Source organism: Penicillium robsamsonii (genome assembly GCF_028829455.1).
Source record: "Penicillium robsamsonii strain IBT 29466 chromosome Unknown utg000005l_segment0_segment0, whole genome shotgun sequence".
Lineage (NCBI taxonomy): Eukaryota > Fungi > Ascomycota > Eurotiomycetes > Eurotiales > Aspergillaceae > Penicillium > Penicillium robsamsonii.
Window position 1 is genome coordinate 2,527,423 of NW_026643223.1, and position 27,107 is coordinate 2,554,529.

The 27,107-nt window shown below is 48.8% G+C and overlaps 13 protein-coding genes across 13 annotated transcripts; 7 read left to right on the plus strand and 6 right to left on the minus strand.

Annotated features, from left to right (window-relative positions):
* Nucleotides 1-38: 38 nt before the first annotated feature.
* N7447_008996 (putative protein transport membrane glycoprotein Sec20) lies at nt 39-1,346 on the minus strand (the record flags this gene model as incomplete). Its single annotated transcript, XM_057233258.1, has 3 exons — nt 39-625; nt 681-925; nt 1,027-1,346. The coding sequence occupies 3 exons, from the start codon at nt 1,344-1,346 to the stop codon at nt 39-41; spliced, it is 1,152 nt and encodes a 383-aa protein (XP_057082800.1).
* Nucleotides 1,347-1,909: 563 nt separating this feature from the next.
* N7447_008997 (mitochondrial 54S ribosomal mL53 protein) lies at nt 1,910-2,230 on the plus strand (the record flags this gene model as incomplete). Its single annotated transcript, XM_057233259.1, has 1 exon — nt 1,910-2,230. The coding sequence occupies one exon, from the start codon at nt 1,910-1,912 to the stop codon at nt 2,228-2,230; it is 321 nt and encodes a 106-aa protein (XP_057082801.1).
* A 442-nt stretch (nt 2,231-2,672) lies between these two features.
* On the minus strand, nt 2,673-3,722 carry ipp1 (inorganic diphosphatase IPP1; the record flags this gene model as incomplete). Its single annotated transcript, XM_057233260.1, has 4 exons — nt 2,673-2,814; nt 2,871-3,301; nt 3,372-3,491; nt 3,546-3,722. 4 exons carry the CDS (start codon nt 3,720-3,722, stop codon nt 2,673-2,675), a joined length of 870 nt encoding a protein of 289 aa, XP_057082802.1.
* A 950-nt stretch (nt 3,723-4,672) lies between these two features.
* N7447_008999 (tRNA-dihydrouridine(20) synthase (NAD(+))) lies at nt 4,673-6,061 on the plus strand (the record flags this gene model as incomplete). Its single annotated transcript, XM_057233261.1, has 1 exon — nt 4,673-6,061. One exon carries the CDS (start codon nt 4,673-4,675, stop codon nt 6,059-6,061), a length of 1,389 nt encoding a protein of 462 aa, XP_057082803.1.
* Nucleotides 6,062-6,593: 532 nt separating this feature from the next.
* On the minus strand, nt 6,594-10,015 carry N7447_009000 (DEAD/DEAH box helicase; the record flags this gene model as incomplete). The annotated part of the gene is made up of 2 exons (XM_057233262.1): nt 6,594-9,899; nt 9,968-10,015. The coding sequence occupies 2 exons, from the start codon at nt 10,013-10,015 to the stop codon at nt 6,594-6,596; spliced, it is 3,354 nt and encodes a 1,117-aa protein (XP_057082804.1).
* A 384-nt stretch (nt 10,016-10,399) lies between these two features.
* N7447_009001 (vacuolar ATPase assembly integral membrane protein VMA21) lies at nt 10,400-10,846 on the plus strand (the record flags this gene model as incomplete). The annotated part of the gene is made up of 3 exons (XM_057233263.1): nt 10,400-10,491; nt 10,556-10,647; nt 10,710-10,846. 3 exons carry the CDS (start codon nt 10,400-10,402, stop codon nt 10,844-10,846), a joined length of 321 nt encoding a protein of 106 aa, XP_057082805.1.
* A 401-nt stretch (nt 10,847-11,247) lies between these two features.
* On the minus strand, nt 11,248-11,840 carry N7447_009002 (putative cystathionine beta-synthase (beta-thionase); the record flags this gene model as incomplete). The annotated part of the gene is made up of 2 exons (XM_057233264.1): nt 11,248-11,682; nt 11,739-11,840. The coding sequence occupies 2 exons, from the start codon at nt 11,838-11,840 to the stop codon at nt 11,248-11,250; spliced, it is 537 nt and encodes a 178-aa protein (XP_057082806.1).
* Nucleotides 11,841-13,676: 1,836 nt separating this feature from the next.
* N7447_009003 (uncharacterized protein) lies at nt 13,677-15,262 on the plus strand (the record flags this gene model as incomplete). The annotated part of the gene is made up of 3 exons (XM_057233265.1): nt 13,677-13,756; nt 13,868-15,000; nt 15,084-15,262. 3 exons carry the CDS (start codon nt 13,677-13,679, stop codon nt 15,260-15,262), a joined length of 1,392 nt encoding a protein of 463 aa, XP_057082807.1.
* Nucleotides 15,263-15,834: 572 nt separating this feature from the next.
* N7447_009004 (protein fluG) lies at nt 15,835-17,271 on the minus strand (the record flags this gene model as incomplete). Its single annotated transcript, XM_057233266.1, has 1 exon — nt 15,835-17,271. The coding sequence occupies one exon, from the start codon at nt 17,269-17,271 to the stop codon at nt 15,835-15,837; it is 1,437 nt and encodes a 478-aa protein (XP_057082808.1).
* A 1,004-nt stretch (nt 17,272-18,275) lies between these two features.
* N7447_009005 (isopenicillin N synthase family dioxygenase) lies at nt 18,276-19,547 on the plus strand (the record flags this gene model as incomplete). The annotated part of the gene is made up of 3 exons (XM_057233267.1): nt 18,276-18,605; nt 18,672-18,740; nt 18,804-19,547. The coding sequence occupies 3 exons, from the start codon at nt 18,276-18,278 to the stop codon at nt 19,545-19,547; spliced, it is 1,143 nt and encodes a 380-aa protein (XP_057082809.1).
* Nucleotides 19,548-20,175: 628 nt separating this feature from the next.
* Nucleotides 20,176-21,629, plus strand: N7447_009006 (putative mitochondrial phosphate carrier protein; the record flags this gene model as incomplete). Its single annotated transcript, XM_057233268.1, has 6 exons — nt 20,176-20,463; nt 20,528-20,692; nt 20,759-21,012; nt 21,077-21,422; nt 21,481-21,500; nt 21,560-21,629. 6 exons carry the CDS (start codon nt 20,176-20,178, stop codon nt 21,627-21,629), a joined length of 1,143 nt encoding a protein of 380 aa, XP_057082810.1.
* Nucleotides 21,630-22,270: 641 nt separating this feature from the next.
* Nucleotides 22,271-23,056, plus strand: N7447_009007 (DUF3602 domain-containing protein; the record flags this gene model as incomplete). The annotated part of the gene is made up of 5 exons (XM_057233269.1): nt 22,271-22,331; nt 22,407-22,437; nt 22,493-22,562; nt 22,624-22,746; nt 22,934-23,056. The coding sequence occupies 5 exons, from the start codon at nt 22,271-22,273 to the stop codon at nt 23,054-23,056; spliced, it is 408 nt and encodes a 135-aa protein (XP_057082811.1).
* A 531-nt stretch (nt 23,057-23,587) lies between these two features.
* On the minus strand, nt 23,588-24,927 carry N7447_009008 (DUF2406 domain-containing protein; the record flags this gene model as incomplete). The annotated part of the gene is made up of 4 exons (XM_057233270.1): nt 23,588-24,219; nt 24,277-24,519; nt 24,585-24,662; nt 24,741-24,927. The coding sequence occupies 4 exons, from the start codon at nt 24,925-24,927 to the stop codon at nt 23,588-23,590; spliced, it is 1,140 nt and encodes a 379-aa protein (XP_057082812.1).
* Between the last annotated feature and the right edge of the window lie 2,180 nt (nt 24,928-27,107).

The following is a 27,107-nucleotide window of genomic DNA, read 5'->3' on the forward strand; positions in this document are numbered from 1 at the left end:
ATGATTGCATGGTATCTCATTAATGCTTGTATCAATATCTATAGCTCATCTCGCATCGGCTCCTCCATCCCAGCCTCGAACATCCTCTTCTTTGTATTCCGGGGAAGCTCTGCTTGTCTTGCCCTCTCCTCCGGGGTCACATCGTCAATATCTATGCTTTCTTGTTTCTCTTGCTCAACCATGTCACCAATTTCGTCAATTACACGATTGTTGTCGCTCGGTGCTGACGGCTCTTGCTCCCGGGCAACGCTACTGGCTGTGACGGGTTCTGTTGCAGCTGCCGTGGCCATTTGCTGAATAGCGGTAGAGACATCCCCTGAGAGGGACTGAGAAGCAGATTGCACAGCTGTAGTGGACAGTCCGGCTGCACCTAGTGTCGCAAACGCAACCCGCGCGATGAGCTTCAAAGGCAGCCATACAAGCCACCAAAGAGGCCCATAGAAGACACGTCGGAATAGAAGCCAGCCAATTGTCCCAAGAAGAATATAGAAAGCAGTCTCAAGGTACCATGTGTCGGACTTTTGAGAGCGGAGAAGAGAGTTAGCCAGGCTGCGGGATGAAGAGAGAAGTGTATCAAGGCTGCTATAGGACTCAGACAGAGATGAGATCGCAGCTGTGGATTGTTCTAATCAAGAGATATTAGCGTCTGGGAGGATCAGGAAAAGGAAAGAGGTACTCACCAAGGGTCGATTGGGCAAACTGGCTGCGGGAGAGCTCCGCCTGCATAAGTTGATGGGTCCTGCGCAGCGCAGATGTCACGTCGTTCGAGGCGTTCAGAACAAGGTCATCCTGCGTGAACTTCTCCGTCGGCTGCTTCTTATCGGAAGAGTGCGATCTTGATAGCAGCAATTCTCTCTCCTTCCGCTTGGCGAGTTCGGCATTCCGCTTCGCTTGTAATTGGGCGGTTCGGAAATCTCCTCGTGTTCTAGAGGGCTGGTTAGCATATGCTCCAAATTTGAAGTCTAGCCAGTGGACCACGACAAGGAAATATCTCCGGCATGCGCAAGTCCTCTAGGGGTATCTTACCTCTTGAGATCCTCGGCCAATCGTCCTGCCATAGAAATAGCCCGCTCGCTCTCAGCATCCTTTGGTGCATGGACAGCAGATGCCTTGCGCCTGCTATCTGACCCAGTTTCCAGCGCTTCGATCTCCACACGCAGCAGCTCTAACTCCTGCTCGGCTTCCTTTAGCCGGGAATGTATCTCACTCCCAAGCTCTAGGCGGGCTTCATCGCCCTGTTCAATGGATGAAGTAAAATCGCGCAGTCGATGCACAAGGGGCTGGATTTGTTCTAGGGAAGCCGAGAGCTCTTTCACGCGTCCCTGGAGAGCTGTCGTGGGGGACATCTTGCGATAAGAGTATTGCTTGTTCGAATGTGACGCATTCAAGTACTGTCTGTTCGAGGAGTTGAAGAGAAATTTCGGAAAATAGACACCGGCGGAGAATATTTTGAAATATTTGAAGCAATAAGTTGTTTGATAAATGTCGAGTTGTTCATCTTAAAGTTGCCATGTTGACGGGCGTCATTCGGCATGGTGTTTGCATCCAAGTCAAACATGCCCCATTCCTTCAACCGCAATTCGCAACGGAGACTCGGATGTGATTAGAACTTCTAATTGACCTTGCGCCATTGCCTATTAGACTTGTCGCAGACCGGCTGAGATCTACGAAATTCTCCCCTTGGACCAATCTTCCTTCGAAGGTCATTTGTCCAACCGTTGCAGAATCAACCCCAGAAAACACCACCTTTAAAAAACTTCCCGCCAGCCCTCATCCACTCAGGTACGCAACAACGGAACCAAGACAGAGCCACATGATATCACACGCTCTTAAAATAACAAAAAAAAAACTGATCAATTTACCAGTCCGCTACATCTCCCCACCCGGTTCACCACCCTAAACCGCAACAATGACCATCCCCATCGCCACGATAACCAGCTTCCGAACCGCCTACAACCCCTTCTCCCGAGCTGCCCGGCCATGCCGCCTCTTCCTGGGCATGCTGCGCACACCAGACACTATCCCAACAAGCAGCCCGACTCACATCGATATCAAGGTCACGCAGTTGCCCCGCAACTCCACCGAGTCACCGACCATGACTGTCGGGTTTAAGGGCGGCAAGGAGCTTATGCTGGATGTTGGAAAGCGCGGGCTGAAGATTGGCGATGTTATCGAGGAGGTGTCCCGTGTTGGCAGAGCTCTGCAGCGGGAGGCCAGCTTGAAGAACTAGTGGAAAGTTGTGTTGTTCGAGCTGTGTATTCGTGTATTATATTACCTATCATTTGTTTCATCTGACGATTTTTGGCGCTGCTGGGCATAATGGAATACTTGGTTTATTCTTATGTTCCTACTTTGGTAGAGAAGAAAGGCTGTTTATGCTTCTTCGTACCTGATATAAGGCTTAGTGGAGTAGATTTAAAGATATTGCACAAGCTGGAGTTGAAAATGGTGATTGTTTCATTGCTATCCAGTTGTTTGGATTTGCATTGGTCCATCAGAGACTACTCTTCTCTACGCTAGGGTGGTAAAGAGGAAATATTGAGATCAATTCATTCACAATTCAAAAATGAGTCCTTGCCTCGGGAAATCGAAGAATGTGATTTCCACCAGGTAGACGATCATAGGCTTGAAAGTTTTGGTTAGTTTTATATTCTTCTTGCAAAAAATATCATTTATACTGCGGCACCTGAGATGAAGAACCACTTGTCAATGCTGCCATCAATAGGAGCAGGGGGCAGGGTCTCGTTGCGGGGGATGGCAGCGAGCTGAGCCTGGTCAACACGGTCGGCAGAGTTGTCAATGGTGGTGTTGGCACTGGTCCTGGTTAGCTTCAATACCCTCAAAAGCAAGGATATGTACATGGATAGAACTCACAGGCTGATCTCGCCACGGGGGTCTTGCCGGAGACAAGCTTCTCCCAGGCATCGGAGCACTCGCGGATGACATCCTCGGCGTACTTCTTGTTCTTGCACTCGCCGGAGAAGGCGAACTGGTTCTCGGGCTTTCCGTCGGGGATCTTGTAGATGCGGAACCACTCGTTGGTGGCGCGCATGAGGCCGGGAAGCTGACGCTCGACATCCTCGATGTCGTTGAGCTTAGGAGCAAGGGGATCGTTGACATCGATGACAATGATCTTCCAGTCGGTCTCCTCCTCGTCAATCAGGGCCATGACACCGAGGACCTTGACCTGCTTGACTTGGCCAGTGTAGCCAACAAGCTCACCAATCTCGCAAACGTCAAGAGGATCGTCATCACCCTTGGCCTTGGTCTCGGGGTGGATGGAGTTGGGGTCTTCCCAAGTCTGGTTCATAAGTCAATTTTGTCACCCCTCTTCCTATCCCACGGATGTGGTGGGGAGGTCGAAAACTTACGCGAGGGAAGGCACCGTAGTTCCAAAGGTAACCCTTGTGGGGGAAGCAGTTGCGGACGAAACGGAGCTTGCCCTTCTTGGTGTCCTGCTTGATGGGGTTGAGGAACTCATCCTTGGAGATCTGTTGATGCAATCAGCATTTGGACGAGGGTCAATGGAGGTGGTGTTGTCGTACCTCCTGCTTGGCGTTGGTCCAGCGAGGGATCTCAACGACCATGTTCAGGATGGTTTGCTGCTCGTTGGCATAGAGGGGAATATCGTGGAAGGGGGAGACGGGGACGCCATCCTTCTCAATGAACACACGGTGCTCGAGGGTGTATGGGGAACCGATCTTGCGGACGGAGTAAGTCATGTTGGGCGAAGTAGACGAAAAGTGTCTAGATACTTGGGCCACACGGGATAAGGGAGAAGAAAAGGGAGAAGAGGGAGGGGCAATAGAAGTGGGGGGCAGCGCTGCTGATGTGCGCCAAACAGAGCGGGAGGCGGTGGAGGTAGCACTTCCCAGTCGGGCCAAGGGAGGACAAGTCATTGGCTCTGTTGGAAACACTTTTTAATGTTATTTTGGGGGTTTTATTTAGTATTTTTGATCCAACCCTTGAAATTGTACCTTCAATCACAGGTATAAGTTGTGATGCGTGGTGGTGTTACCCCTTAACTGTGTTGGAAGGGTGTAAAAAAATCTATAAAAAAAAACATGGCAGTTCCGAAAGTCGGCATCTATGATCATCCCGAATCAGATTGATATTCCGACTAGATCGATTGTCGATGTACAACAAATTGAAGTCTTGTGCTCTCACTACGAATGAAGACATACTATACTATACATGTAGGTACATGTACACTATATCTATTAGCTACTTGACAGGATGTACACTGCATGTACCTACCCGAGCCCGAGAGAGACACGCCGATATCGGCAGTATACGCGTCCTACAAATCTAATTGCAATTATGTTCACTTCAATTGTCGAGATAATCTTGGAAATATCAAGCCCTCGAAAGAACCTTGGAATTGTAGACAATCACAAAGGAGATGTCGTGATCCTTGGCAGGGAATGGGGTCCATTCATTGGTTGCTTATGATATCGGAAAATGGATGACCCGCCGAAATAGCTTTGTCAGGTTTAAATTACCAAAGTACATGAAAATTACCAACTTGCCCTGGAAAAAAGGTTATCGCCACTATCTTCACGTGATTCAACCTTTCCATCGGGAGTCCCTCCGACCAGGGAAAAAAAAAAAGATTGTTTTATACCCTCTCCCCGCACCTGGGAATGCTATGATCAGAACTCTCCGCAAGACAATGGCAACCCTCGCAACCACAACTGCAACTGCCTCCGCGCCGGCCGTTGTGCCGCGCGTGCCTATCCCTGCCAACGGCGTCGACTACCGCAACAAAATCGTCCTCGCTCCAATGGTCCGATCAGGCGAACTACCTTCACGCCTACTGGCACTGAAATATGGCGCCGACCTCGTCTGGGGCCCCGAAACTGTCGATCGCTCAATGATCGGCGCCGAGCGACGCGTGAACCCGCGAAACGGCACAATCGAATTCACCCGTATGCCCAGCAACGGCGGACGTCCCAACAAACCAGTCAAAGAATCAATCCTCTACCGCATCGACCCAGTGCGCGAAAAGGGCCGTCTGATCTACCAAATTGGCACGGCCGACCCAGAGCTAGCAGTACAATCGGCGCGCGTCGTGGCCGCTGACGTCTCAGGCATCGATCTCAACTGTGGCTGCCCAAAACCCTTCTCCACAAGCGGCGGAATGGGCGCTGCACTCCTCCGCACCCCCGACCTCCTCGTATCAATCCTCGAAGCCCTCGTCAAGGAAGTCGGCGAACCCTTCCAAATCGGCATCTCGGTCAAGATCCGCATCCTCTCCAAGCCCGAAGAAACAGAGGCCCTCGTCTCCCGCCTCGTGAAAACAGGCATCACAGGCTTGACAGTGCACTGTCGCACGACTCCCATGCGGCCGCGTGAACGCGCAATTCGCGACCAGCTCCCCATGGTAGCGCGCATTTGCCACGAGGCCGGCGTGGCGTGCGTGATGAACGGCGATGTGACATCGCGCGACCAGGGCCTCGAACTGATGGCCGAGCACGGCGTTGACGGAGCGATGATCGCGACCTCTGCGGAGACCAACTCGTCTTGTTTCCGGAGTAAGGAGGATGGCGGCATCGCGCCGTGGCGGGATGTCGTCTATGATTACCTGCAGTTCTGCATTGAGGCTGAGAATCGTCTGGGCAATACCAAGTACCTGTTGAATATACTGATCCCTGGCAAGGACAAGGAGTTCAGGGATACGAAACTGTGCAAGACGTATCTTGATATCTGCCGCGGGTTGAAATTCGATGATCTGCTTCCTGCTGCTGCGCGTGTTGATCAGATACTCGGTCTGGATGAAAAGTGGGAGACTGCCCCCGGCGTGACCGATACACCACAGACCCAGTCTGAGCCTAAGTCTAAGGCTGTGCAGAATGCTATGGAGTCCGAGGCTGCTCGTGCGGCTGGCGGCGGTGCCGTTCGGACTAAGACACCCTCGCCAGCCGTTCATGGAGGTGGTCCCATTCGGCGGTCTTCTGCTCCTCAGCCGGCCAAGGTTACTCAAGTTGACGCTGAGCAGCCAGCTGTTGAGGCTCCTATTCCCGCTGCACAGGCTCAGGCTCCATCTCAGGTGACGGTTTAAATGTTGCTTTACGCCTTAGGTTCCATTTATCGTCCATCATTGCTTTCTTTCACGGTGTTCTCGACCCACTATGCATAGCTCTCGGTTTTCTCTGCTTTCTCTCAGTTCACTATTCCTTTTGTGTTGCTTGTACCTATCTGCATTCTGAGGTGTTTTTGATTGCTTCCACCTGTTCTGTCTATAGATTATTCCCCACTTACATACCTCATGCTCACCCTTGATGACTACCTTCCTATTATAATACATACCACTACGCGTTACAAAGCTTAGAAAAATTGTGCACTAAATAACAGTTGGATTTTTGATCCTCTAATCTAACAAATGATATGCGATTCCCGGAATCGCCATGATATCAAATCAACCCCACTAAACACCATGTGTTAACTGTGCCATCTTCAGCACGGTATTAGATGCAATATCAGCATGACCATGCAGATACGCACAATAGAAACTCCAGTATGACCCTTTTCTTTTCTTTTCGTGTTTTTGTTTCTCTTTTGTTTTAGTTTGTTTTGATTTGCTTTGTGCTCGCTCACTTCTCTGCCTTCACCTTCAGCTCGGCCATCATCATTCCCTCGACGACCTTCATGCCGGCCTCCTCGCCCTTCTTGGCACCGGCCTCGTCCTCTCCAGCCACGGCCTGGTCAAGTGCCAGCTTGGTCTGGCCCAGTGCGTAGATTTGCTCCTCGATGGTGTTTTTGGTCACCAGACGGTAAATTTCAACCTCGCGGGTCTGGCCGACTCGGTGGGCACGGTTCTCAGCCTGCACATCTTCCTGTGGGTTGAAGGAAGAATCGAAGATGACCACGCGATTGGCACAGGCTAAGTTGATACCGGCACCGCCGGCCTTGGTAGACAGGAGGAAGACGGGGATCTCGGTGCGCTCGTGGAAGGCGTCGAGGATGGATTGGCGGTCCTCGACGTTCGTGCGGCCATCCAGGCGGACGAATTCAATCTTCAAGGTTTCCAGAACATACTCAAGGATGTCCATAACCATCGTGAATTGAGAGAAGATGAGGGTGCGATCGCCATTGGCGATGAAACGGGTGAGAAGCTCTTTGAGGTGCTCCACTTTGCCGGAGTCCATCCATTCGTCGTTCTTGAGCTTGAACTTGCCGAGGGAATTGGGGTTTTCCACACACATGTGGTGGCACTCGAAGTCATTGTATGGCATAAGCTCCTCAAGAATGATATTAGGGTCAGATAGCGACCACTTGTCTTCCTTCAAACAAGCTTTAGCCATCTTCCGTAGAATCTCATCGGTGTAGTGACGACGAGCAAGGAGGGGGTGAATAGCAGCCTGGCGCAACTTCATGAGAATGTTGGCCGACTTGGAGCCAGTCTTCTTTCCAGCTTCACGGTCTGCCAAGAGCTGGCGCACTTGCTCTTTTTCATGATCGTAGATCTTGACCTGGGAAGGTTTCATTTGACACCAACCAACATGGGAATGCTTGGCCGGAAGATCAATGACCTGGTGTTTCTTTCGTCGGAGAATGAAAGGTTTCATCATGGACTTCGCGCGCTCAATGCGCTGCTGAGATAGGAGAGTGGCGTGGGACTCATCGGTCGTCTTTGCCTTGTTAGAAAACACTGCATGAAGGTCTTCCTTGTGCTCCTGGAAGACCGAGGGAAGAATAAAGCCGAGGAGAGATGCCAGCTCCTGCAAGTTATTCTGGAGAGGTGTACCGGTGAGAAGCAGACGGAAACGTGCCCGAATTCGAATCAATTTTTCATACAGCTGAGACTGATGGTTCTTCAGCATGTGGCCTTCATCATAGACACAAACAGTGAAATCCATGTCGCGCAAGAACTTGGCATCAAGCTTTGCCTTGGCAATCGTGTAGGTAGTGATCACAACGTTGATCTCGTCACGTCGTTCTTCGATCTCATCACGGATGAGAGCACGCTCGTTGAGACCAGCGTAGTAAGGCATGACGCTCAAGGTCGGACAGAATTTCTGGAACTCGCGAAGCCAGTTCTCAATAGTGGAAGATGGGACAACAATCAGGTGAGGGCCCTTAATGCCCTTCTCAAACAGATGCGCGAGGAATGCAATGACCTGGCAAGTCTTACCCAGGCCCATGTCGTCAGCCAGGATGCAGCTGAGCTTCTTTTCAAACAACAATGCCAGCCAGTTGATCCCCACAACTTGGTAATCCTTCATCACCAGGTCGTCGGCCATGATAGACGGTTGTGAGATGAAACGAGATTTGCGCTTCGAAACAACCAGCTTGCCGCTCTCTTCGTCGCTTTCGGAAGATTGGCGTTCAGATGCCGGGGTAGCAATACCCGAGTCGTGTTCCGGTTTGGAAGGAGTCAGGTTGGTAATTTCCAGATCGCCCTTCTTTCCGAAGGTGTCGACACCCCATTTCTTCATCTCCTCGGCGACTGGCTTGCCAAGTTCCTCAACCTCGCCAACAAGAGCATCAATGGCCAGGTATCCAGTCCACATATCAATACACTTGTCGACAATCTTGTCTCCAATGGGCTTAGGGGCCTTGCCTCCTCTCTTGCCCTTGGGTTTCACAGTCTCTACAACTGGGGCAGAGACCACACGCACCTCATCGAGGGTCTCGTATGGACGGTTCGAAATGATGATTTGAGCAGTTTCTTCGGGGATGGAGGCAATATCAGCGAGATCTTGCACACGGCATGTGTTGAAGAATTTCAAGACCTTGGAATCCAAACCGCCAGCGGTGGGTTCCTGGACCTGGACATTTGAATCGTCCGAATCACTCATCATAGCCTCGGGGGATTCGGACCGGTCAGGCGAAGGAGCTTTGCGGCCCTTCTGAAGTCGCCCCAGCTTCTTTTTCTGGGGACTGTCATCTATGATTGTGATAGCACGGACAGGAGAAACGGCACGGGAAGAGCTGTCAGACTTAGGTCCACGAATGAGTCGGCGGCGAGGTTTTCCTTCGTCATCGGAATCCTGGCCCTTGGGCTGCTTCATTGCCGCCCACTTGTCCTGAATGGTGCCACGAGCTTTGATATTCTGCTTGGCCATGGGAACCGGGCCCGTGGCCGGGGAGCCGCTCAATTCATCATCAGAAGATTCAACCACCACAGGACCATTTTGTTGGTCGGTGGCATCCATGTTGGCAAGGATTTGAAGGGCATCGTCGTAGTTACCCTTTGCTTTCAACATCGCTTCCATACAGATTCGAACAGTCATATGCGGCATAACTTTGAGAATGCGCTCAACTTTGACGCGGAGTCTGAAGTCGTTAATTTCATGGAGCAGGATGTCTGGAGTTCCCACAGGCTGTGCGCGAGAGGGCGCATCTTGGCGCGCTTTTTTCATGGCAACTCCCTTCGTTGCCGGCGGACTCATCTGGTCCGCAGTCCGCTTGATTGCGGGTGCAGTATTGTTCGGATCGTACATGGCAGAGGTTGTGATTTCTCGGAACCGATCCATTGGCCCGGCCTCAGGGCGGACGGGCGACTCCATGATCTTTTCTTTTTCGGGACCCCGAATGGTTTTTGCAAACGTAGATGGTTTAATGTCTGTACTCTGTAGGTGATACTCTTCGTCTGATGAGCCACCACGATATGTCGGTCCGTCGTCGAGATCAAACTTGGGCGTTCGTTTTGTAGGACCAGAAGCAGGAGGTCGGAATTGAGTCCCAGAAGGAGCGATTAAAGACGAAAGTGAGCCTCCTTGGACTCGGCGGGGAGGGGAAGAGACTGGACCAATGGGTGAAGATGCAGCAACTTGAATGACAGTATTGTTATGGCGCGAGTAAGGATGTTCAAGTAGTTGTGTTGGTTGGGTGAATCTTTGCGATGGGGTCGCTTGAAGAGTGGCGATAGTTTCGTAGTCTTCGCCCGGGGGGTACTCGGAATGGTTTTTATATCTCGAGAGGGAGTATTATTGACAGATTCATCCATCGCTCCAGGGCTCACAATGCTAACAATGTCATCAATAATAGGAGCCATTAAATCGTTCTGCATTATTCAGGAACGTTTTTTCTGCCAAAGCGGACACGCGCGACGGACGCGCCCAATCACGTGCGAGATCTGTCAATTAAGCACTGAATAGGAACAAAGGAATAGAGAACATGTGAATCTCATAAAATTCATTGAATATGATTTAGCTCTATACTCAATGAACAATAGATATCAAGTTTCCTAAAATGGAATGAAACAATAAAGGAATCACATGAGCATATACCTTTCAACCCACCAATCAAACCCCGGCATGTGATGGCACCAAGTTATCCGTTATCTCCGCACTTCGATAGCTTCAGCTATTCCTCTTTCAACCCAGGCCTTCCCTTTTCATCTTTTGGCCTTTTGACTCTCTTAATTACTCCTAAAGAATACAACCTTGGAAGGATGTCTGCCCGTCGCCCCCACAACCAGTCATACGCCGATGTTGCGGCGAAGCCTGCGCAAGGCAGTTCCGATGTGGCCCCAGCTGTTCCTGCGTAAGACAATAGCCTTAGAAGCTTCAGTCCTTGAAGACAGGTTCTTATTAGCTTCTGTATCTAGAGATGTGATTTACAAGCTCCTTGGCTTCACAGCTGCCATGATCGTTGGCCCCATTGGCATGTATTTCTTGACTGTGAATACAATCTTCAGTGGTGAGTATTTTCTACCCTCTTAACTTGCAATGACATATACCGATTGAATTGATGTTACCTAGGGAGCTCAACGCTCGCCGGAATCACCGCCGCCGTTACTGCCAACGTGGTCTTGTTCGCATATATCTATGTCGCCTGGACGGAAGACCAAGAGGACAGGCAGCCAGCCAGCAAGTCAGATTCAAAGAAAGCCCAGTAGGCTGGATAAAACTCGATCTTGGGGACTTTCAGAAAACGATCTTACTCTTTTTGGCGTTACGGCAGTGTTCGGGTGGTTGGGGGTTCTGTTTTTGTATAATTGGGGTGGAACAACTTCGACCATCTAAGGACTCAATTGTAAAACTACACATTGACCAAGCTATTCATCCGACTGGTAGATATTCTGGATGTTTTCAGGATATCAAGCTCCACACTTCAATCCCGTCAGTCAAGGCCTATATTAGAAATGTGTTGTTCATGTTGAAGGAACCACATATAGAGACAGAAAAGAGACCTCAACCCATGCCCTCAATATAGACAGATACGCCGATATGCAGTTCCAAACAGAAACGACTCTCTCACATATTCCAACTCCCACCTTACTACCAGCTCCGCAGCGGCTTAGGTAGGTCTGCGTTTGACAAACTCCTCCAAGTCCGCCTTGGTAGCAACACCAAGCACAAACTTGCGCGCCACATCGGTGACAACGGCAAACTGCTGCTTTTCGCGCTTTTCGCCATTTGGCCCCGACTCGCTCTCGAAGAACTGCTCGAGCTCCTCGAGCGGCGTCTCCATCGTGATGACTTGGTAGATGCCACGTTTGCGGTTGAAGCGTTGCATGGCCGCTGAGACTGGGTCGCTTTCTTTCACAGTTCCGTTCTGCAGCAGCTCCCGTAGCCGTGGAATGCTGACATAGCCCATCAGGGAGCGCTTTGTCGGGGAGATAACGGTGAGGTGCGTGTAGTCGCGCTCGTAGGCGGCCATTAAGGCTGTGGAAATAGGATCATTGGAGGAGACTGAGAGCGCCGGGGGAGGGTCGAGGTCTTCAATTGTTGCCTGTGTTGTGTGTTAGTCTTGAGGTTTGGTGGATGATTGTATTGCGAGAGACGGACACCGCGGTACTTATCGGCCCAGGCTGCTGTAGATGTGTTTGTTTCGGAAGTGGCTTCCTTCTCGCGAGTGAAGGCCTCGCTGCCGGTCAGGTATGATGCCATTCTGGGTGTGATCGCAGTGAGGGGTTGGTGAGGGGCAGTGGATGGGTTTGGGGTGGTTGTCGAGGAGAAGTACCGGTGAGTGGAAAAGTGGTGAATTGGCCCAGATGTAAATATTGAAAAGTCAAGGTTCCTCAGTAGGGTATACCAAAGTGCAGGGTCAAGAGCTTTCAGCCGTTGCGGGATGACTTTTTGATGTCAAGCTTGGCATCTCTTTGACTCCACTACGGAAGACGCTTGCGGCCACGGCGGTTATCAGATCCTTATACAAGTGTACCTTTTACTAGGCAGACCATATAAAAGGTAGATGTGTAAATGCTTATTTTTCTCATTATATTAGAATCTTTTGGTTTTATGTATAGTATTAACATTCTACTACCGTTATAATACTTTTATAAAATCCTAAGCCCAATTTCTAGGGACGCCTATATATTTACATATTTTATGTTAGGCGTGGAGTGGGTTAATTTTTTAAATTGTGATACTATAAGAGGGCTCCTAGAATATAGGAATTATGGAGATTATTATATATACTACCACCTATGTTTCGGGTTGGCCATGCCTGGTGCCTGGGTCCATTGATCGACCGATATCCATTCGTGCCTCAGCCGCCGCGGGGCCTCATCGTCGCTCATCCTCTGTCATTCTCCTGGCGGAGTCGAGCTATTTTCGGCTCCTCTGTTGACCGTTCTGCTTCGACCTGGCTTTGAACCTCCGCACGGGTTCCTACCCCGGAACCTCAAACGAGGTGAGGTTCCAACCTTCCTAACATCCAACCGTCTATTAACCTCTAGAGGTTCGTTGAGGTTTCAACTTCTATCGACCCGCATGAACCTATATATGTATAATTTCTTGACGCCTTTCCTCTTTTAGCTGGATAAAATTGATTATTTATCTCTGTTTTTTTTTATAGCTATTGTGAAGGGCTGTAGCTGAATTGACTAAGTTGGGCTAGGCTGACATACTGCTTACAACAATCTTGCCAGAAGCAACTATCTACGGTCGTTCCCTAGGTGTTGAGGCATCTGGACACGTGCATCTAGTCTTCCGGACCCAACCTAGGACCCAGGCCCCATTGAGGCCCAAAACCAAACTCTTGGCGTTCATAAAGCTGCTAAATAAGCAACATGTAATCTTTGTATTTTTCGCGATTTGAGATCGAACCTACACTAACTTATTAGATATCAATTTTACAAAACTGAACGAAATAAACGCTTGTATCATCTTATACTACCCAGAGATTAGTTTATTACTAGTAAAATTTCAAAGATAACGATGGTGATACTTGATGGTTTGGGTTTACTAACATGGTATCTCAACTGCGACGTATAGGAGTGTTTCTGGCTAATGGTTTTTAGGCAATATCTGACCTTAGTATAGAGTCTAGAGAGTTTTTATAACTTTGGTAAAAATATATATCTCCTTAGAGCGATTTAAGTTTCGATACCATGATATTGCAACTTTTTGGTTGCCTTCAAATTGATACATCCACTAAGGAGTAAATATGGAATTAACCAAGGACATTGTTGTAATGTATCCCATTTACTATGTGTTTCGGACTGCGTTACTCGCTTGTGTGCGTCACTCGCATGTGAAATCCGTGATAGGGATCGCCTCTAACTGACTGGCTAACTTTTAACGCGTTCCGTGTTGGGTGGGCAATTCCAAATAAATCAGGCAAATGAAGGCATCAACAAAAACGAGCTATTGGCGATGTGACACCTTACCTTTCCCCTTGCCATATTTTCATGCATAGCCCTCTTCCTTTCCTTCCTCTTTTACCCCTTCAATCGTGTCAAATTGGAGAGAAACAACGGGATACCGAAATAATTTACCAGCATGGCTTCATCTGACCACCTTGACAACATGACCTCATTCGAGAAGAAGCCAATGGGATACGGATGGCGCTCGTCGAAATTGTTTATCCTAACTTGTATTACATTAGCTTTATTTTCAGGTTTGTGCAGAACACGCCATATTGGAATTGGGGGTGACATGGGCTGACATTCTTTAGAAAACTTTCTATACAGCTTCGTTGTCCCAATACTAAAGTATATGATCGAGGATCGTCTTCACCTCGACCCTTCCAAAACCCAAGGTATCACATCAGCAGCACTTTCAATCCATGCCCTGGCCTGCTTCGCGTCTGGGCCAATTATCGGTAATTTTGCAGACCGATATTCTTCACGAAAAGGTCCTATGCTGCTCTCTTTATTGGGAGAAATATCAGGGACAATCATTGTCGCTGCGGCCACATCCTGTATGTCATCGTCTGTCTTGATTTACTTATCAATATCCTGGTTAGAGCTAACCTATACGGTTTGGGTAAAAGTGCCAGTACTTCTTTTTGGGCGTGTGATTCAGGCCGTTGCCGGCAATGCAGCATGGATTATTGGCTTCGCAACAATTGCGGACACCGTTGGGGCCGAGAATAGGTCGCGAACTATGTCAACAGTTTCAGTATTTTTTATTTCTGGGATGCTATTCGGCCCAATGATCTCGGGCTCGCTGATAGGTCTTGTTGGATACTGGTCAACCTGGCTTGCAGCGATTGGTATCCTCGTAATTGATGTGATCATGCAGCTTCTAATGATCGAGAGACCCAAAGGCGAAATGAAGGACGCTGAAAACGTATCTGGGTCTGGCTTCCGCTCACCAGACGAGACATCCAATCTTCTTTCCGGGCAACCTAGTCAACTTCAACCCGACCGCAGTTCACGGCAGAGTTCTTCTACCACATGCAGAGATCAGAGTTTCTACGGAGTTATTCTAACTAATCCCCGTGCTCTGACTGCCATGGCATGTCACGCAACTATCAGTCTTACCCTAGCCTGCCTCGACACTACCCTGCCTTTGCATGTCTCTCGAACCTTTGGTTGGGGTCCTTTTCAGATAAGCTTGATGTTTTTACTTTTACAATTACCGACATTATTGCTTTCCCCTCTCACTGGATGGATCAAAGACCGCTGGGGAACGAAAGCTCCGTCTGCGGTAGGATTCATACTTCATGCCCCTCTATTCTGGCTCCTCGGCGCTGCAGGTCCCAAAGGTCTGTCATTCGTGGGCCCAGCGCAAATAAGCGAAACAATCTACACATCTATCATTGTCGGGTTGGGTGTTGTCCGAACGCTTGTTACTGGCTGTGGCACAATAGAGATGACCGGTTAGCATTCCTTGGCCAGTGATTTTATACAATCTACCTGTGTTTGGTTAGGTGTTTTGTGCTAATCCCTCCCTATACACCAGGCGTTATTACCGAGCTGCAGGAAACGCGACCGGCCATATTTGGCTCCGGTGGTGGATTTTCAAGGGCATTCTCTCTTATAAACATGAGCTGGACATTCAGTATGTTCATTGGGCCAATTCTGTCAGGCATTTTGACCGAGACAGTGGGATATTACTACATGAATTTGTGCCTTGGTTAGTGAAATCTCACCGTTTAACGAACGATACCAATCTGACTAGTCTCCGATTTATTTTAGCAACGATTTGTGCTGGGTCTGGTATCCTAGCTTACAAATACTTTGAGATGAAGTGAAAGCAATGGCCAGCATTGGATTTCACAGGAAGATGGCAGCGGAGGTTCTCGGCTGCCGTCTGCGGCCTTTTTATGTACTAGTATGTCTTTAGGACGCTTGTCCACAGTCTCGAGTTTGTATTCTCAAACCTGGGAACCGAAGATACCGTCCATTTATGTAGTTATTCCCTATATGTCTGCGTGTTTGTCTTTTGTCTTTCGCCGGTCTTTGTTCCGTCGAAATGAGTTTTTCTCCACGTCGGAGGCTATTGATTTTCCATGATAAGCCCTAGCCATCATACCGTTTGAAATGACAACTCAAATGATATACGAAAGTGGGTGATAGGTCCAACACGATGTGTTTATAGAAGGTGAATGATTATCAATGTCCCTGGCCCATCCAACTCTCAATCTATATGAACGCTGAAACCACGGCAGTCTCACAGATCACATTATTCCTCGTACGGGGCTATTTGGCCTCTAAAACAGCTCTGTCAAAAGCCTGCGCACATCGGCCTGCGATTTTTGCCCCAAACTTTCCATTTCAAAGCGCTTGATGCGCAGGAAATGACCCAAGATCGTGCTATTCATCATCTTCCCCAGCTCTCCTGCTTCCTTCTCCAGAAGGTCCAATGACGAGTCCAGATTCCTCGGCAGCGCTACTGCCTTGGAAACATGATGCGTGCCATTCGTGCCATTCGTGCCATTCATGCCATTCGTGCCATTCACATGATTATCTCGACATATGGTCTGCGGAATTGCCGTATCAGGCCATGAGAGCGCCATCTGGTTACTGACTCCCAGCAGCCCCGCTCCCAGCGTTGTTGCCAGCATCAGATACATATTGGCGGTGGAATCAACGCATCTTATCTCCCAATGGCCGGGTCGAATCTTGCGGATAGGGACCTCACGATTATCGGAGCCCCAGGCGACGTGATCGCCGCCAAGATAGGGCTGCACTCGTTCATAAGACAAGTCGTATGGCATACAGGTGGCGCAGAGGGCTGGAAGGCGGTGCAGAATCCCAGCGAGAAATTGGTCTTGAACCTCGGGTCGCGAGATGGAGATGTGTGTATGCTGACCGCTGGCTTGGCGACGGCCGGCAACGGGCTTGGGTGACATGGTGGCGATGAGCCCGTGGCGAGCCATTATCGTCTTGAGGGTATCGTGGACCAGAATGAGCTCGTCAACTGCCTCGAGAGGGGTGCGTGGAGCGAGCGATAGCTCGTACTGGCCACGGCGACCCTCCGTTTGAAAGGCTTGAATATCCACCCCGGAATCGAGGAGCTGATGGATAGCTGCTTCAATTAGATCGAAGTGTCGATGCCGCAGGCCATCGACGGCGTATCGACCCAGCCCATTGCAGGCGGGGGCGAGAGTGTAGCCGTCGCCGTCATCACCCAACTCGGAGGTCGGCTCCATGAGCTCGAATTCAACCTCGAAACCAACCAGGAAATCCAGGTCAAAGTCCTCCTTGGCGCGACGTATGATGCTAGCGAGGGCGCGCCGAGGACAGAGGTCGTGGTTGGGGATAGGATCAGCGGGCGTGGAAGCAAGGACGCCGCACATTACCATTGCGTTATGAGGGCTTGCAGACAGGATCTGTAGACTGGACCAGTCGGGAACGAGGAAGTGATTCCCGGTCGGATCAAGACCAGATATGAGGGTATTGTCGGCCACGCAATGGAAGGCGATGGGTGGCGCGTGGATGGGCTTCTGTGCCACAGTCATTTGCAGAAGCTGCTTGGGGACAACCATGCGCGAGCGCAGTATCCCCGAGTAGTCCTGCCACTGCAGCCGGATGAAGCGCAGAGTGGGATGTTGCGCGAGGAAGTCTTGCAGGGCAGATTCTGAATTCGATTCAACACCCTGCGAGGTGAAGAGTGGTGTAAATTGCCCGAGGTGAGGAAGCTCCATGATTCAATCCGCAAACGTATTTTAATTCCTGCTGAAGCTTTCGACAAAAGATCTTACAGTAGTAATATAGCCGGAAGAAAGGAAAAATAAAAAAAGTATCAACCGTGTCCACCAAACAACCACAGATTATGTACTTGCCAGATGCAAGCGAAGAACATATTTTGATTTCCCTTTTTCTTTTAGATAGCTCAAGTAGATAACTCAAGTAGATAGCTCCAGTAGATAGCTCCGGTAGTAGGAAGAACGTGGCTTTGCTGAATATCTGCAGCTCCTTAGGGTTAGCATAGTTTCACCGCATCCCATCAGGTGATATATCAAAATAGCGATCGAATTTAGACTTCTTTGCCACTGAGCATTACGTACGTATTTCAATGTGTTTATGCAAAACCTCTGCAGGAATTTCATGTAGGGAATGCATTGTACTCATCACCCCTTCAAACTGGCAAATATCCGCATTCCCGCTATTGCAAAATGTCCTTTGGCCCAAACTGCTCTCTCTAGCTCTGCTCCTAAATGGAGGTAAATTTCAGCTGGCACTCATCTGCGCCAGTTCTATTTGTAGGATCAATTGTGGGGGGTGGGGGGGGGGCACCTGATTATACATGCTGGCGGGATTCCACCTATTCCACTCCCACCATCGGATTATTACGAGGCCATCATGCAATCCATCGCGGGACAGATTATGGATTAGAACCTTGGAAGTGCATATAACTATAATGCACCAACCGAAGCACTAATGCAATAGGCAATAGTTTTGCATGGGCTGAGACAGTCCTAGACTTTTTATTTCGCTTGGGAATGGCCAAAGTTGCATAATCAGACTATACATTTCAGCTTGCTCGTTAAAGCTGAAATGGGAGTCACATGGGACTAACTGCCAGTGATGTTGATCCTTATAAGTATTTGTCTTTGGGGGTTTCGTTTATTTCTCACTTTACATGGCATGAGCAGCAGCTTCCCTCAGATTTACATTCTCTTTTCAATCCCATTTGCAAGTTCTCGTCATGGAAGACGGCGGGTTTCATACGGACGGTGGCCATTTTACGAACATTCCTGTACTGGACTATGACCAGACAACCCAGCCGAACGCTAGGCAGGAATTTTTGGCACGGCTCCGAGAAGCCCTGGTAAATGTCGGGTTTTTGTATCTCAAAAATCCCCCGGTCCCAATTGATGTGCAAGAGACACTGGTTCAGAAGGCGAAGGAGATGTTTGAATTGCCTTTGGAAAAGAAGCAGCAGCTCGAGATGGTCAACAGCAAACATTTCCTGGGATATACTCCTCTCGGGAATGAGAAGACAATTGGCGAGACTGACCACCGCGAATCATTTGATGTAAGTACAACGCTTATGTTGATAGAGTGAACAAGAAAACGCTGACGATATATGATAAACCATTAGTTTAGCACCGAATGCTTACCCCCAAGTCCCGAGGAGCCGTTGTATTGTAATCTTCGTGGGCCTAATCAGGTTCGTGATAAATGACCTCCCGAGAAGCAGTGCCCCATGGCTAAATCGTTATCGCCCAAGTAGTGGCCCAGCGAATCTGACGTTCCCGGTGGCCGAGACGCCGTTGAAGCCTATCTGAGCGCCATCGGCCACCTAGCGGACGACTTCAAAATCCTTATCGCTGAAGCTCTTGATATGCCATCGACAAGCTTTGTGGGATTTTTCGACAATCTCACTCAGAACAAACTCAAGCTCGTTAAATACCCCCCACCGAAGCCGTCTTATTGCGAGGAATTGGATCATACACGTCAAGGTGTTGGGATTCATAAAGATGCAAGCTTCCTGACCTTCTTGCTACAGGGGACTTCCCATTTAGGCCTTGAGGTTCAGAACAAAGGCGGCAGATGGATACCTGTACCCCCAATTCCCGGCACGTTGGTGATCAACATCGGGCGATCGCTTGAAGCTATCACCCACGGATTATGCACTGCCACCACTCACCGCGTCAACCTGCGACCCGAAAATTTCCTAGACCGTGTCACAAAGCAATCACTTGGGCCTCGATACTCCTTTCCTGTCTTCCAAGGATTGGCTCTGGATCTCACCCGAGCCAAGATGAATCTGGAAATTCCACCCCATATTCGGGACTTGAATAAAAATATCCAGGTCAAGTCAGATGCCGAGAGTTATTTGAACCACATTTTCCAGGGATGTATTGGGCAGGGCAGCTTTACCGCCCGTCTAGCTGCCCATCCGGATGTCGGCCGTCGGTGGTACCCAGATTCCATGGAGCGAGTTTTGGAGGGCCAGAGAACAATCATGAACTGAACAGTCTTTCAATGGTCTTAGGAATAAGTAGAAATCACGCGGCAAAGGTTGCTCTTTAGAGGAAGGAGAGTTGACTTTGGGATGAAACGGCGCGGTGCTTCATAGATAGAGATATAGCTAATAGAATCCTATCCTCTTGCTCTACTGAATCGCTAGATTGGGAGTGAATTGGTGGCATGGTGGGTTGAATTGATTAAGTGCTAAGTGATGGGCGCGTTTTGGGTGGGGTGAAATACGTTTAACCTGAGAACTTTCGGAGCACAACTTGTTAAGTGCGTTAAGTCCGTATGTAACGCGTTGGCCCCCGGTTTCTGCATAGCATGTTAAGACATACCCACATGGAGAACATATAAATAAGCCCAATCTCGACAAGTGTCTTAATTTTCAAAGAGTCGACATCGAAAGTTCTAAGCTACAAAGTGGCTCGGACCGAGTCTTACAAGTCTCACACGTCATTCAAGAGTCCTTACCCCCGTCTGTATCCTCCCGTGCTGTTCCTTCAAATTCTCATACATAGTCAATCGGAAAGAAATAGTCCCTCGAAATCCATTCTTTGGTGGAGATCATCGGATATCCAAGCCGACTCCACTTATATCCACTCTACCCGAAGTACAACCCGAAGTACACCATGATTCCTGACTGGATCAACGCCTTTGCCTCCCAGCATCCTCTAGGTGCTGTGGGCACCAATGCGAGTTCCACTGCGAGCCCCACTGCGAGCCCCACTGCGAAACATAGACCGTTCTCAGCTTGGAGTGCACTCGACGATGTGAAGACAAAGGCCGACGACATTGCCCACGAGGCAAGCCGGGAATTTAATGCCGCAAGCCAGAAGGCCCAGGAGAAGACCGGGAAGATCGAGCCTGGCTCTCTGAAGTACTACACAGCTTGCGCATTTGGTGGAATGATGGCATGTGTCAGTACCTCCTTTTGTCTGAATTATGATCGCTGTATGGATGAGATACTCACATATCTACCAGGGCGTTACCCACTCTGCCGTGACACCCCTCGACCTGATCAAATGTCGCCGCCAAGTTGACCCGAATCTCTACAAGAGCAACCTACAAGCCTTCCGCACCATCCGCTTGGCTGAGGGTATTCGTGGTGTCTTTACGGGTTGGAGCCCGACCTTCTTCGGCTACAGCGTAAGCCCGAGCAACATATGGGTCTTTTGCGTTCTTAATTATGTATACTGATTGCAGTTATAACAGGCCCAAGGAGCTTTCAAGTATGGAGGATACGAGTACTTCAAGATCTTCTACAGCGACCTGGTCGGCCAGGAAAACGCGACCCGTTTCAAGACTGCCATCTACCTGACAGCCAGTGCCTCGGCAGAGCTCATCGCAGATATAGCGCTGTGTCCATTCGAGTCTGTCAAGGTCCGCGGTCAGACTACCATCCCTCCTGAAATCACAGGTACTTTCAGCGGTATCTCGAACGTAGTTGCCAAGGAGGGCGTTGCTGGGTGAGTTCGACATATATCGCCTTCTGTTCTGGAATCCAATCTCTACATACTGACCTTAACGTAGTCTGTACAAGGGTCTTTATCCGCTGTGGGGCCGTCAAGTTCCCTACACGATGATGAAGTTTGCTTCCTACGAGACCATTGTTGAGATGATCTACCACAATCTGCCAGGTCATAAGTCCGACTACAACAAGGGTGCTCAGACTGCCGTTGCGTTCTCCGGCGGTTACCTCGCCGGTATTCTGTGTGCTGCGGTATCGCATCCTGCCGACGTCATGGTTAGCAAGTTGAACGCGAATCGACAGGCGGGTGAGGCATTTGGCGCTGCTTTGAGCCGCATCTATGGCGACATAGGCTTTCGAGGATTGTGGAACGGACTGCCTGTTCGTATCGTAATGATCGGTACTTTGGTGAGTCGTTCTTACGTTCCATGTGGTTTAACCCAGGTGCTAACAAGACTATGTACAGACCGGACTCCAATGGATGATGTATGGCCTCGATTTCCTTTGGTTTGTGCGCTGGATATATTCTGACTATGACCTCGCAGCTACGATTCATTCAAGATTTTCGTGGGGCTTCCTACCACAGGTGGTGCAAGCGAAGACAAGACGAACTAAGGACATGTCTAGTTTGGTTCGGGTAGCATGCGCAACCTCCATTCTCCTTACCATCTGGGCCGTGACTACGCTGATCTTTTCAGGAATATTTCTATCAGGTTCAATGCATACTTTTATTATTGCCTTGATATATATAGTAAACGCCAAGCTCGCTATCGGCCAATTGCCGTTTGTCACAGCTCTACCAATCGGAGGCCGTTATCTTATCAGCGACGTCACGAACTACATTCGTTTGCGAATATAAATGTTCAATGTAGTTTAATAACAACATCCAAACGATATAGATAGAGAACTAAGGAACCTACTGATCTCTTGGCTCGGAATCCCTTGATTAACCCGGGTATAAAGTGGATTATACTTAAAAGATCTAGATCCCCCAAAATCCACTTGTCCATACCACACTCCTGTACGACTTTAAAGCCCCTCTGAGACTCCTAGAAACAGTAAGCTTGCAGATACACCCACGTGGATTTCCCCACCACATCTCGTACCTGCATCTATCGCCCCATCGATAAATACCTTCCTACCTGTCCGAATCTTTCTTCCTTTCGCATCTACCCATCTCATCTACTCGCCTACGAATCAACTCACTTCCAAAGACACACTTCAAGATCTGACAAAAAAAAAAAAAAACAGTCAAGATGACTGAGAAACCCGCAAAGACTGAACCAGAGGCACCAATGGTCTCTCATGGTCGAGGAGGTAAGCTAATGCCCCCCCAGCCCTACATGCGCTTCCCCTCCATGATCACCAGCTGACAAGCTCCCACACAACTAGGCAAAGGCAACATCGGCCACGATACCACCGAGTATGTTGAAATCGTCGCGCACATGCAACAATGCACTAAACCCCCCTTGAAACAGATACGTCGATGGCGAGATTGTCCGTGAAGGCCCCTACGGCGACCAAGGTGATGGCGCGTACTCTGCCGGCGTGAGTACCTCGCACCCCGCCAAAACATCCCCCTCCCACTGACGCACCCGATTCTACCCAGCGAGGCGGCGCAGGAAACATCGGCTCCCCAATGGTCCGACCCGCGTCCAGGGCTCCCCACGACGCCGATATGATCCCCGAGCTCGCAGTGCGTGACTCGGTCGACGAAACATACCACACTGGGGTAAGCTGAGAGCTCTTTCGCTTGTTTGCCTTTGATTTTGTGATTGTTCCCTACCCAACTCACGCCTTTTCTCTATGGTTTTCCCTTTTCTCCCGTTCGGGATGTGATGTCTATTGCGATTTCTACTCCCCACCTTCGGACCCCCAGGCGAATTTTCCCCACAATATGGCTGACTTTTTTCGGGTAGCGTGGTGGACAGGGAAATGTTCATCTGGATGCGGCTTCGCTTAAGGAGAAGAAGGAGAGGAAGAAGGTTGCGCATGAGGGGCTGGCTGATAAGCTGAAGTATAAACTGATGGGGCGGAAGTAGGGTAAATCGGTGCTTTGTTTACTCTTGCTTTTGCCTCGTGTGCTTCTTTCGTGATTCCCATTTGTCGTACGGCGAGGGCGGGTTAGCCTAGCAATTAATTTTCCGATTTCCGGATTTTATGGACTTTTTTTTTTGCTTTTGAAGGTGGACCCTATATGGGCTGCAAGTGTATATCTAATGAACAGTAATATGTGATGGATATGTTGGGAGAAATAGGTAGCTATGGAGTAAGTACAGATCGATATGAATAAAGAAAAATAAATAAAGAGAATAAAACAGGAACAATAGGAAAAACAAATTCCAATCCATGACGTGTCCATGTATCATAACCTCATTACAGCATGCGATGAAAGAACTAATAAAAATGCAATAACAATAAACACATCCCGCATGCTCCATACAAACAAAACAAAGGGCGACGCCGGTCTGCAGAGTCCCAAAAAACAAAGGATGCATCGCGAAATGAAGTGTCCAGATACAGTATCAAGCATTATCCATCTCAATCTCCCATCTCGAGACATTAAGATTTATTTAATCTTTGCTGAATCGGCGTTTGAACCAGCTCTTCCTCTTATCCGTATTCACTTTAGGAGGCGGAATTTGGTTCACAGTCTTGCGCGCAGGCGGCGGTGCAGACCCAGCCCCCGTGGAAGTCGGAGGACCTCCAACAGGTCCACCCCACCTAGAGTCACCGACAGGCTGAGGAGTCCTGGGGGAGCTGAGACCATTGAAACCATACTCGGCTTGAGAACGCTCATCGAGACGCTGTTGCTGCAGGACCTGCTGCTGCAATTGGTCGTTGGAGCTGTTCATCGAGCTGGGGTTTGTGGAGTGGTCGTAGGGGTTTGTGTAGCCAGAACCAGTGTTTGGCATGGCCACATTATCGCGTGACCGGCCGTAGCCGTATTGTGAGTTGGCCATGTGTGGGTAGCCCTCGGCGGGGGTCATGGGGGCCGAGGGTGACCCGCGCGGGTGGTGAGATGGGCGTTTTCTGCTGCTTTGGCCATATCCGCCCAGGTTATACCCAGTCTGATTGTAGGGGTTGGAGTTCTCGGGTGAGAGAGGTGTGTTTTGGTACGCATTCACAATGCTATCTGGTCGCGATTGGGGTTGGCCGTAGTGGCTGCTTTGATCATAGTTTCTCTGGGAAGGACCGTTTTGACCTATCGGTGAAAGGATTAGAAAGCAATTGACAAAATGGAGAATCACAGAAAACATACCTCCATAGTAGCTTGTTCGTCGGCTGTAGTCGCCCATCTGCGATGCGGCATCATCTATCGACGAAGTCAGCTCATATTCCCGCATTCCTAACTTTTCACAAGGAATTGCCTGGAGAGTACCTGTCCTGGAGTACGACGCACGGTTATTACTGTAGGTGCCATAGATAGCTGCCTCAAACGATCGGATTGTATCCAAGGGGCGCTCCAAACGGGGTCGAGTGGGGTTTGACAGGTCGGGATCGGCTATGATGAGGCAAGGGTTAGCAATAATGCCCCCAGCATTCGATTAGTGCCAGTGATTAACGGACTGATGGTATTCCCGTATTGATCCTTGAATTCGATTTCACGCAGCGAGCCCAAATTGGACTTTTCCAGCGCGACCGCCACTATTGAGATGTCAGTTGGAGTAAGATGATAAGGAGATGCGACCGGGTCAGAATCAAGACCCGACAACTCGGACGTACTAGGCTGAAGTTCGCTCATGGCGACCAGAGGATCTGCTTTGGTGTGTAGATTGCGACGAGCTTTCTCTTCTGATGATTCAGAGGGACCACGTCTGTGACTTCTTGATCCCGATTTGTCTGACTTGTCGGATTTCACGCTGAATCCACGACTCCTCTTCGGAGAGGTGGGAGATTGGGGGGCGCTCATTTTATTAAGGCGAGGTTCCACCGTAATTTTTTAGCGTCCGAGATTCAAGGCAGGTCTGAAACGGATGTGATCTGCTGAGCTACCGTAGTGGAGCGTCCGTGGTGGAGGTGGGAACTGCCAAGAGGTGCGATCGCAATTCAGCGCGATTGCAATAAGAGAGGTTGGTCACTATGCGATCGGCACGATGGGATGGGAGCGATTAGATGGGGAACTGGGATGTTTTGAGGTTTTTGGTGCCCAGGGGGTAGATGCAAGATGTGAGCTGTCAAATAGAGTGGAGTATTGAATTACAATAGTACAGGTTATATAACCTTGAAAGTAGAGAATGAAGTGAGGGAGGATTTTTTTGAGGGAAAGATAGTCTTTATGAGGACCACGCAATCCAAGGCCAGGTACTTCTCTTTAGGAATATTTTATCCATTTTTTTTATGCCATTTTAGCCTTTCAAAATAGAAAAATCTCGGATGTCTACGCCGTGGTACAATTCCTAAGCGATTGGTGTTCCTCTTCCATTGTATTGATCCGAATATTCTGGAGCTTTGTGGATAATCCCATTTACTCCATAACTATACCTTGCGTACATATAGTCTCACATCTACGTTTCACCTTTTGCCGTTTCCCAAGATGCACAGCCCTAATTGGCCATCTTACTTGATTTCAATCCCCTGCCGGAATGCATTCCTTATGAACGCTCTGTAATAGGACCTTGGCGCCTGGAAAATGAAATGTGCATCTTTTCCGTACCTTTCCAGACTGGGTATAGATCTAAACAGCTGAGACCACACGTGTTCGTCGGAAGTCGAGTACGGACCGTTAGCTCCGTGTGGGCTTGCTAAAAATAGCCCTAAAGAGCCGGCAGATATCATACCTACGGAATGATACCATTCGGAAAGTATTAAAATAGAAATACAAACCTTGAAAGGTTGCAATATGAGGGTCACTTATTCTGGTATATTTTATGCACACCAGCATATTTGTTTTTTTAATAAATTGAAGAATAGCTGGATATCCACTCTATTCAATGTATTAAATCATTCCCCGTTGGGGAGAGACAACATCCATTCGTCAGAAAAGGACCAATAATATAACAGCCCGATGTTGACAGTCCCCACCCAACAGCCCGACGAGTATCAGAATGGCAGATCTTGGGGAAGATTACGTAGCTGATTGATATAATATACGCGTACGTCGGGGCTCCTTAATGGAGTTAAATGCAGTCTCGGATCCAATGTTGATAAGTGATAACACATAGCTGATGACGTAGGAGAGGACGGCCTTTATAGGAATCTTGCGCTTGGCGCCCACTTTGCTGACCATTCGCTCCTACGATTGAGGTTGCGTTTTCGAAGACATAGAGTAACGATGCCATTAGGTAGTTACTAAACTAGCCCTGGGCTATGATAAGCTCGTTCCGAGCTGCGTCTTTCACCTCTTCGGACAAATCGTATCGGAGCCTACATTACTCGTTAGTATTATGTTGGACTATATGTAAATCCGATCTAGCTACGACTATGAGGCTTCTTATATAACTCCACGAGGACAAAGAAAGGTCTGATTCACAAACAAGCAGGCAAGTTCTGATATACTCACATCAGACCACATTGTTGCAAAACCTCTAGTGTTAATATCAATACAAGGGTTAAGAGTATAGATATTTCCTGTAAGGCTGCAGAGACTACTGCCTGTTTATTAAAGAATTTTATTAAAAGACATTTATCTAAAATAAGAGTACAGTTTAGACCCACGTAAAATTGTATCTTTGATATTTCTAGTCGTTGATTTACATATATAGAAACAATGTTTGCTTTAGATTAAGGAAACTGCTTTTCAATTTTTTGATCGAGAAAACAAAAACTAGTGATCTAGCAAAATGGTGTAGGGCTGAAGGGGAAATTGCATGAGCGCCGACCTCGATAACCTTGTGGGGCATGCGCGCCACATTATATGTGCGAAGTATATCCTCATCTGGCGTTGGATTAAGGGACACTATATAGATGGAGATGTCGCGATAGTCATACTTCGTCAGCTCTTTTCCCTTTGGAGTTTAAGCCGGGACTACTATAGCTACTAGTGGGACAATGGAGGCAGTAAAGGCTTTGAATACATTCAAATTTACCTAACATCGATATAAAGCCCTAGAATGCTTGCAAGGTTAGTTGACAGGGATAGAGGTTATCTAT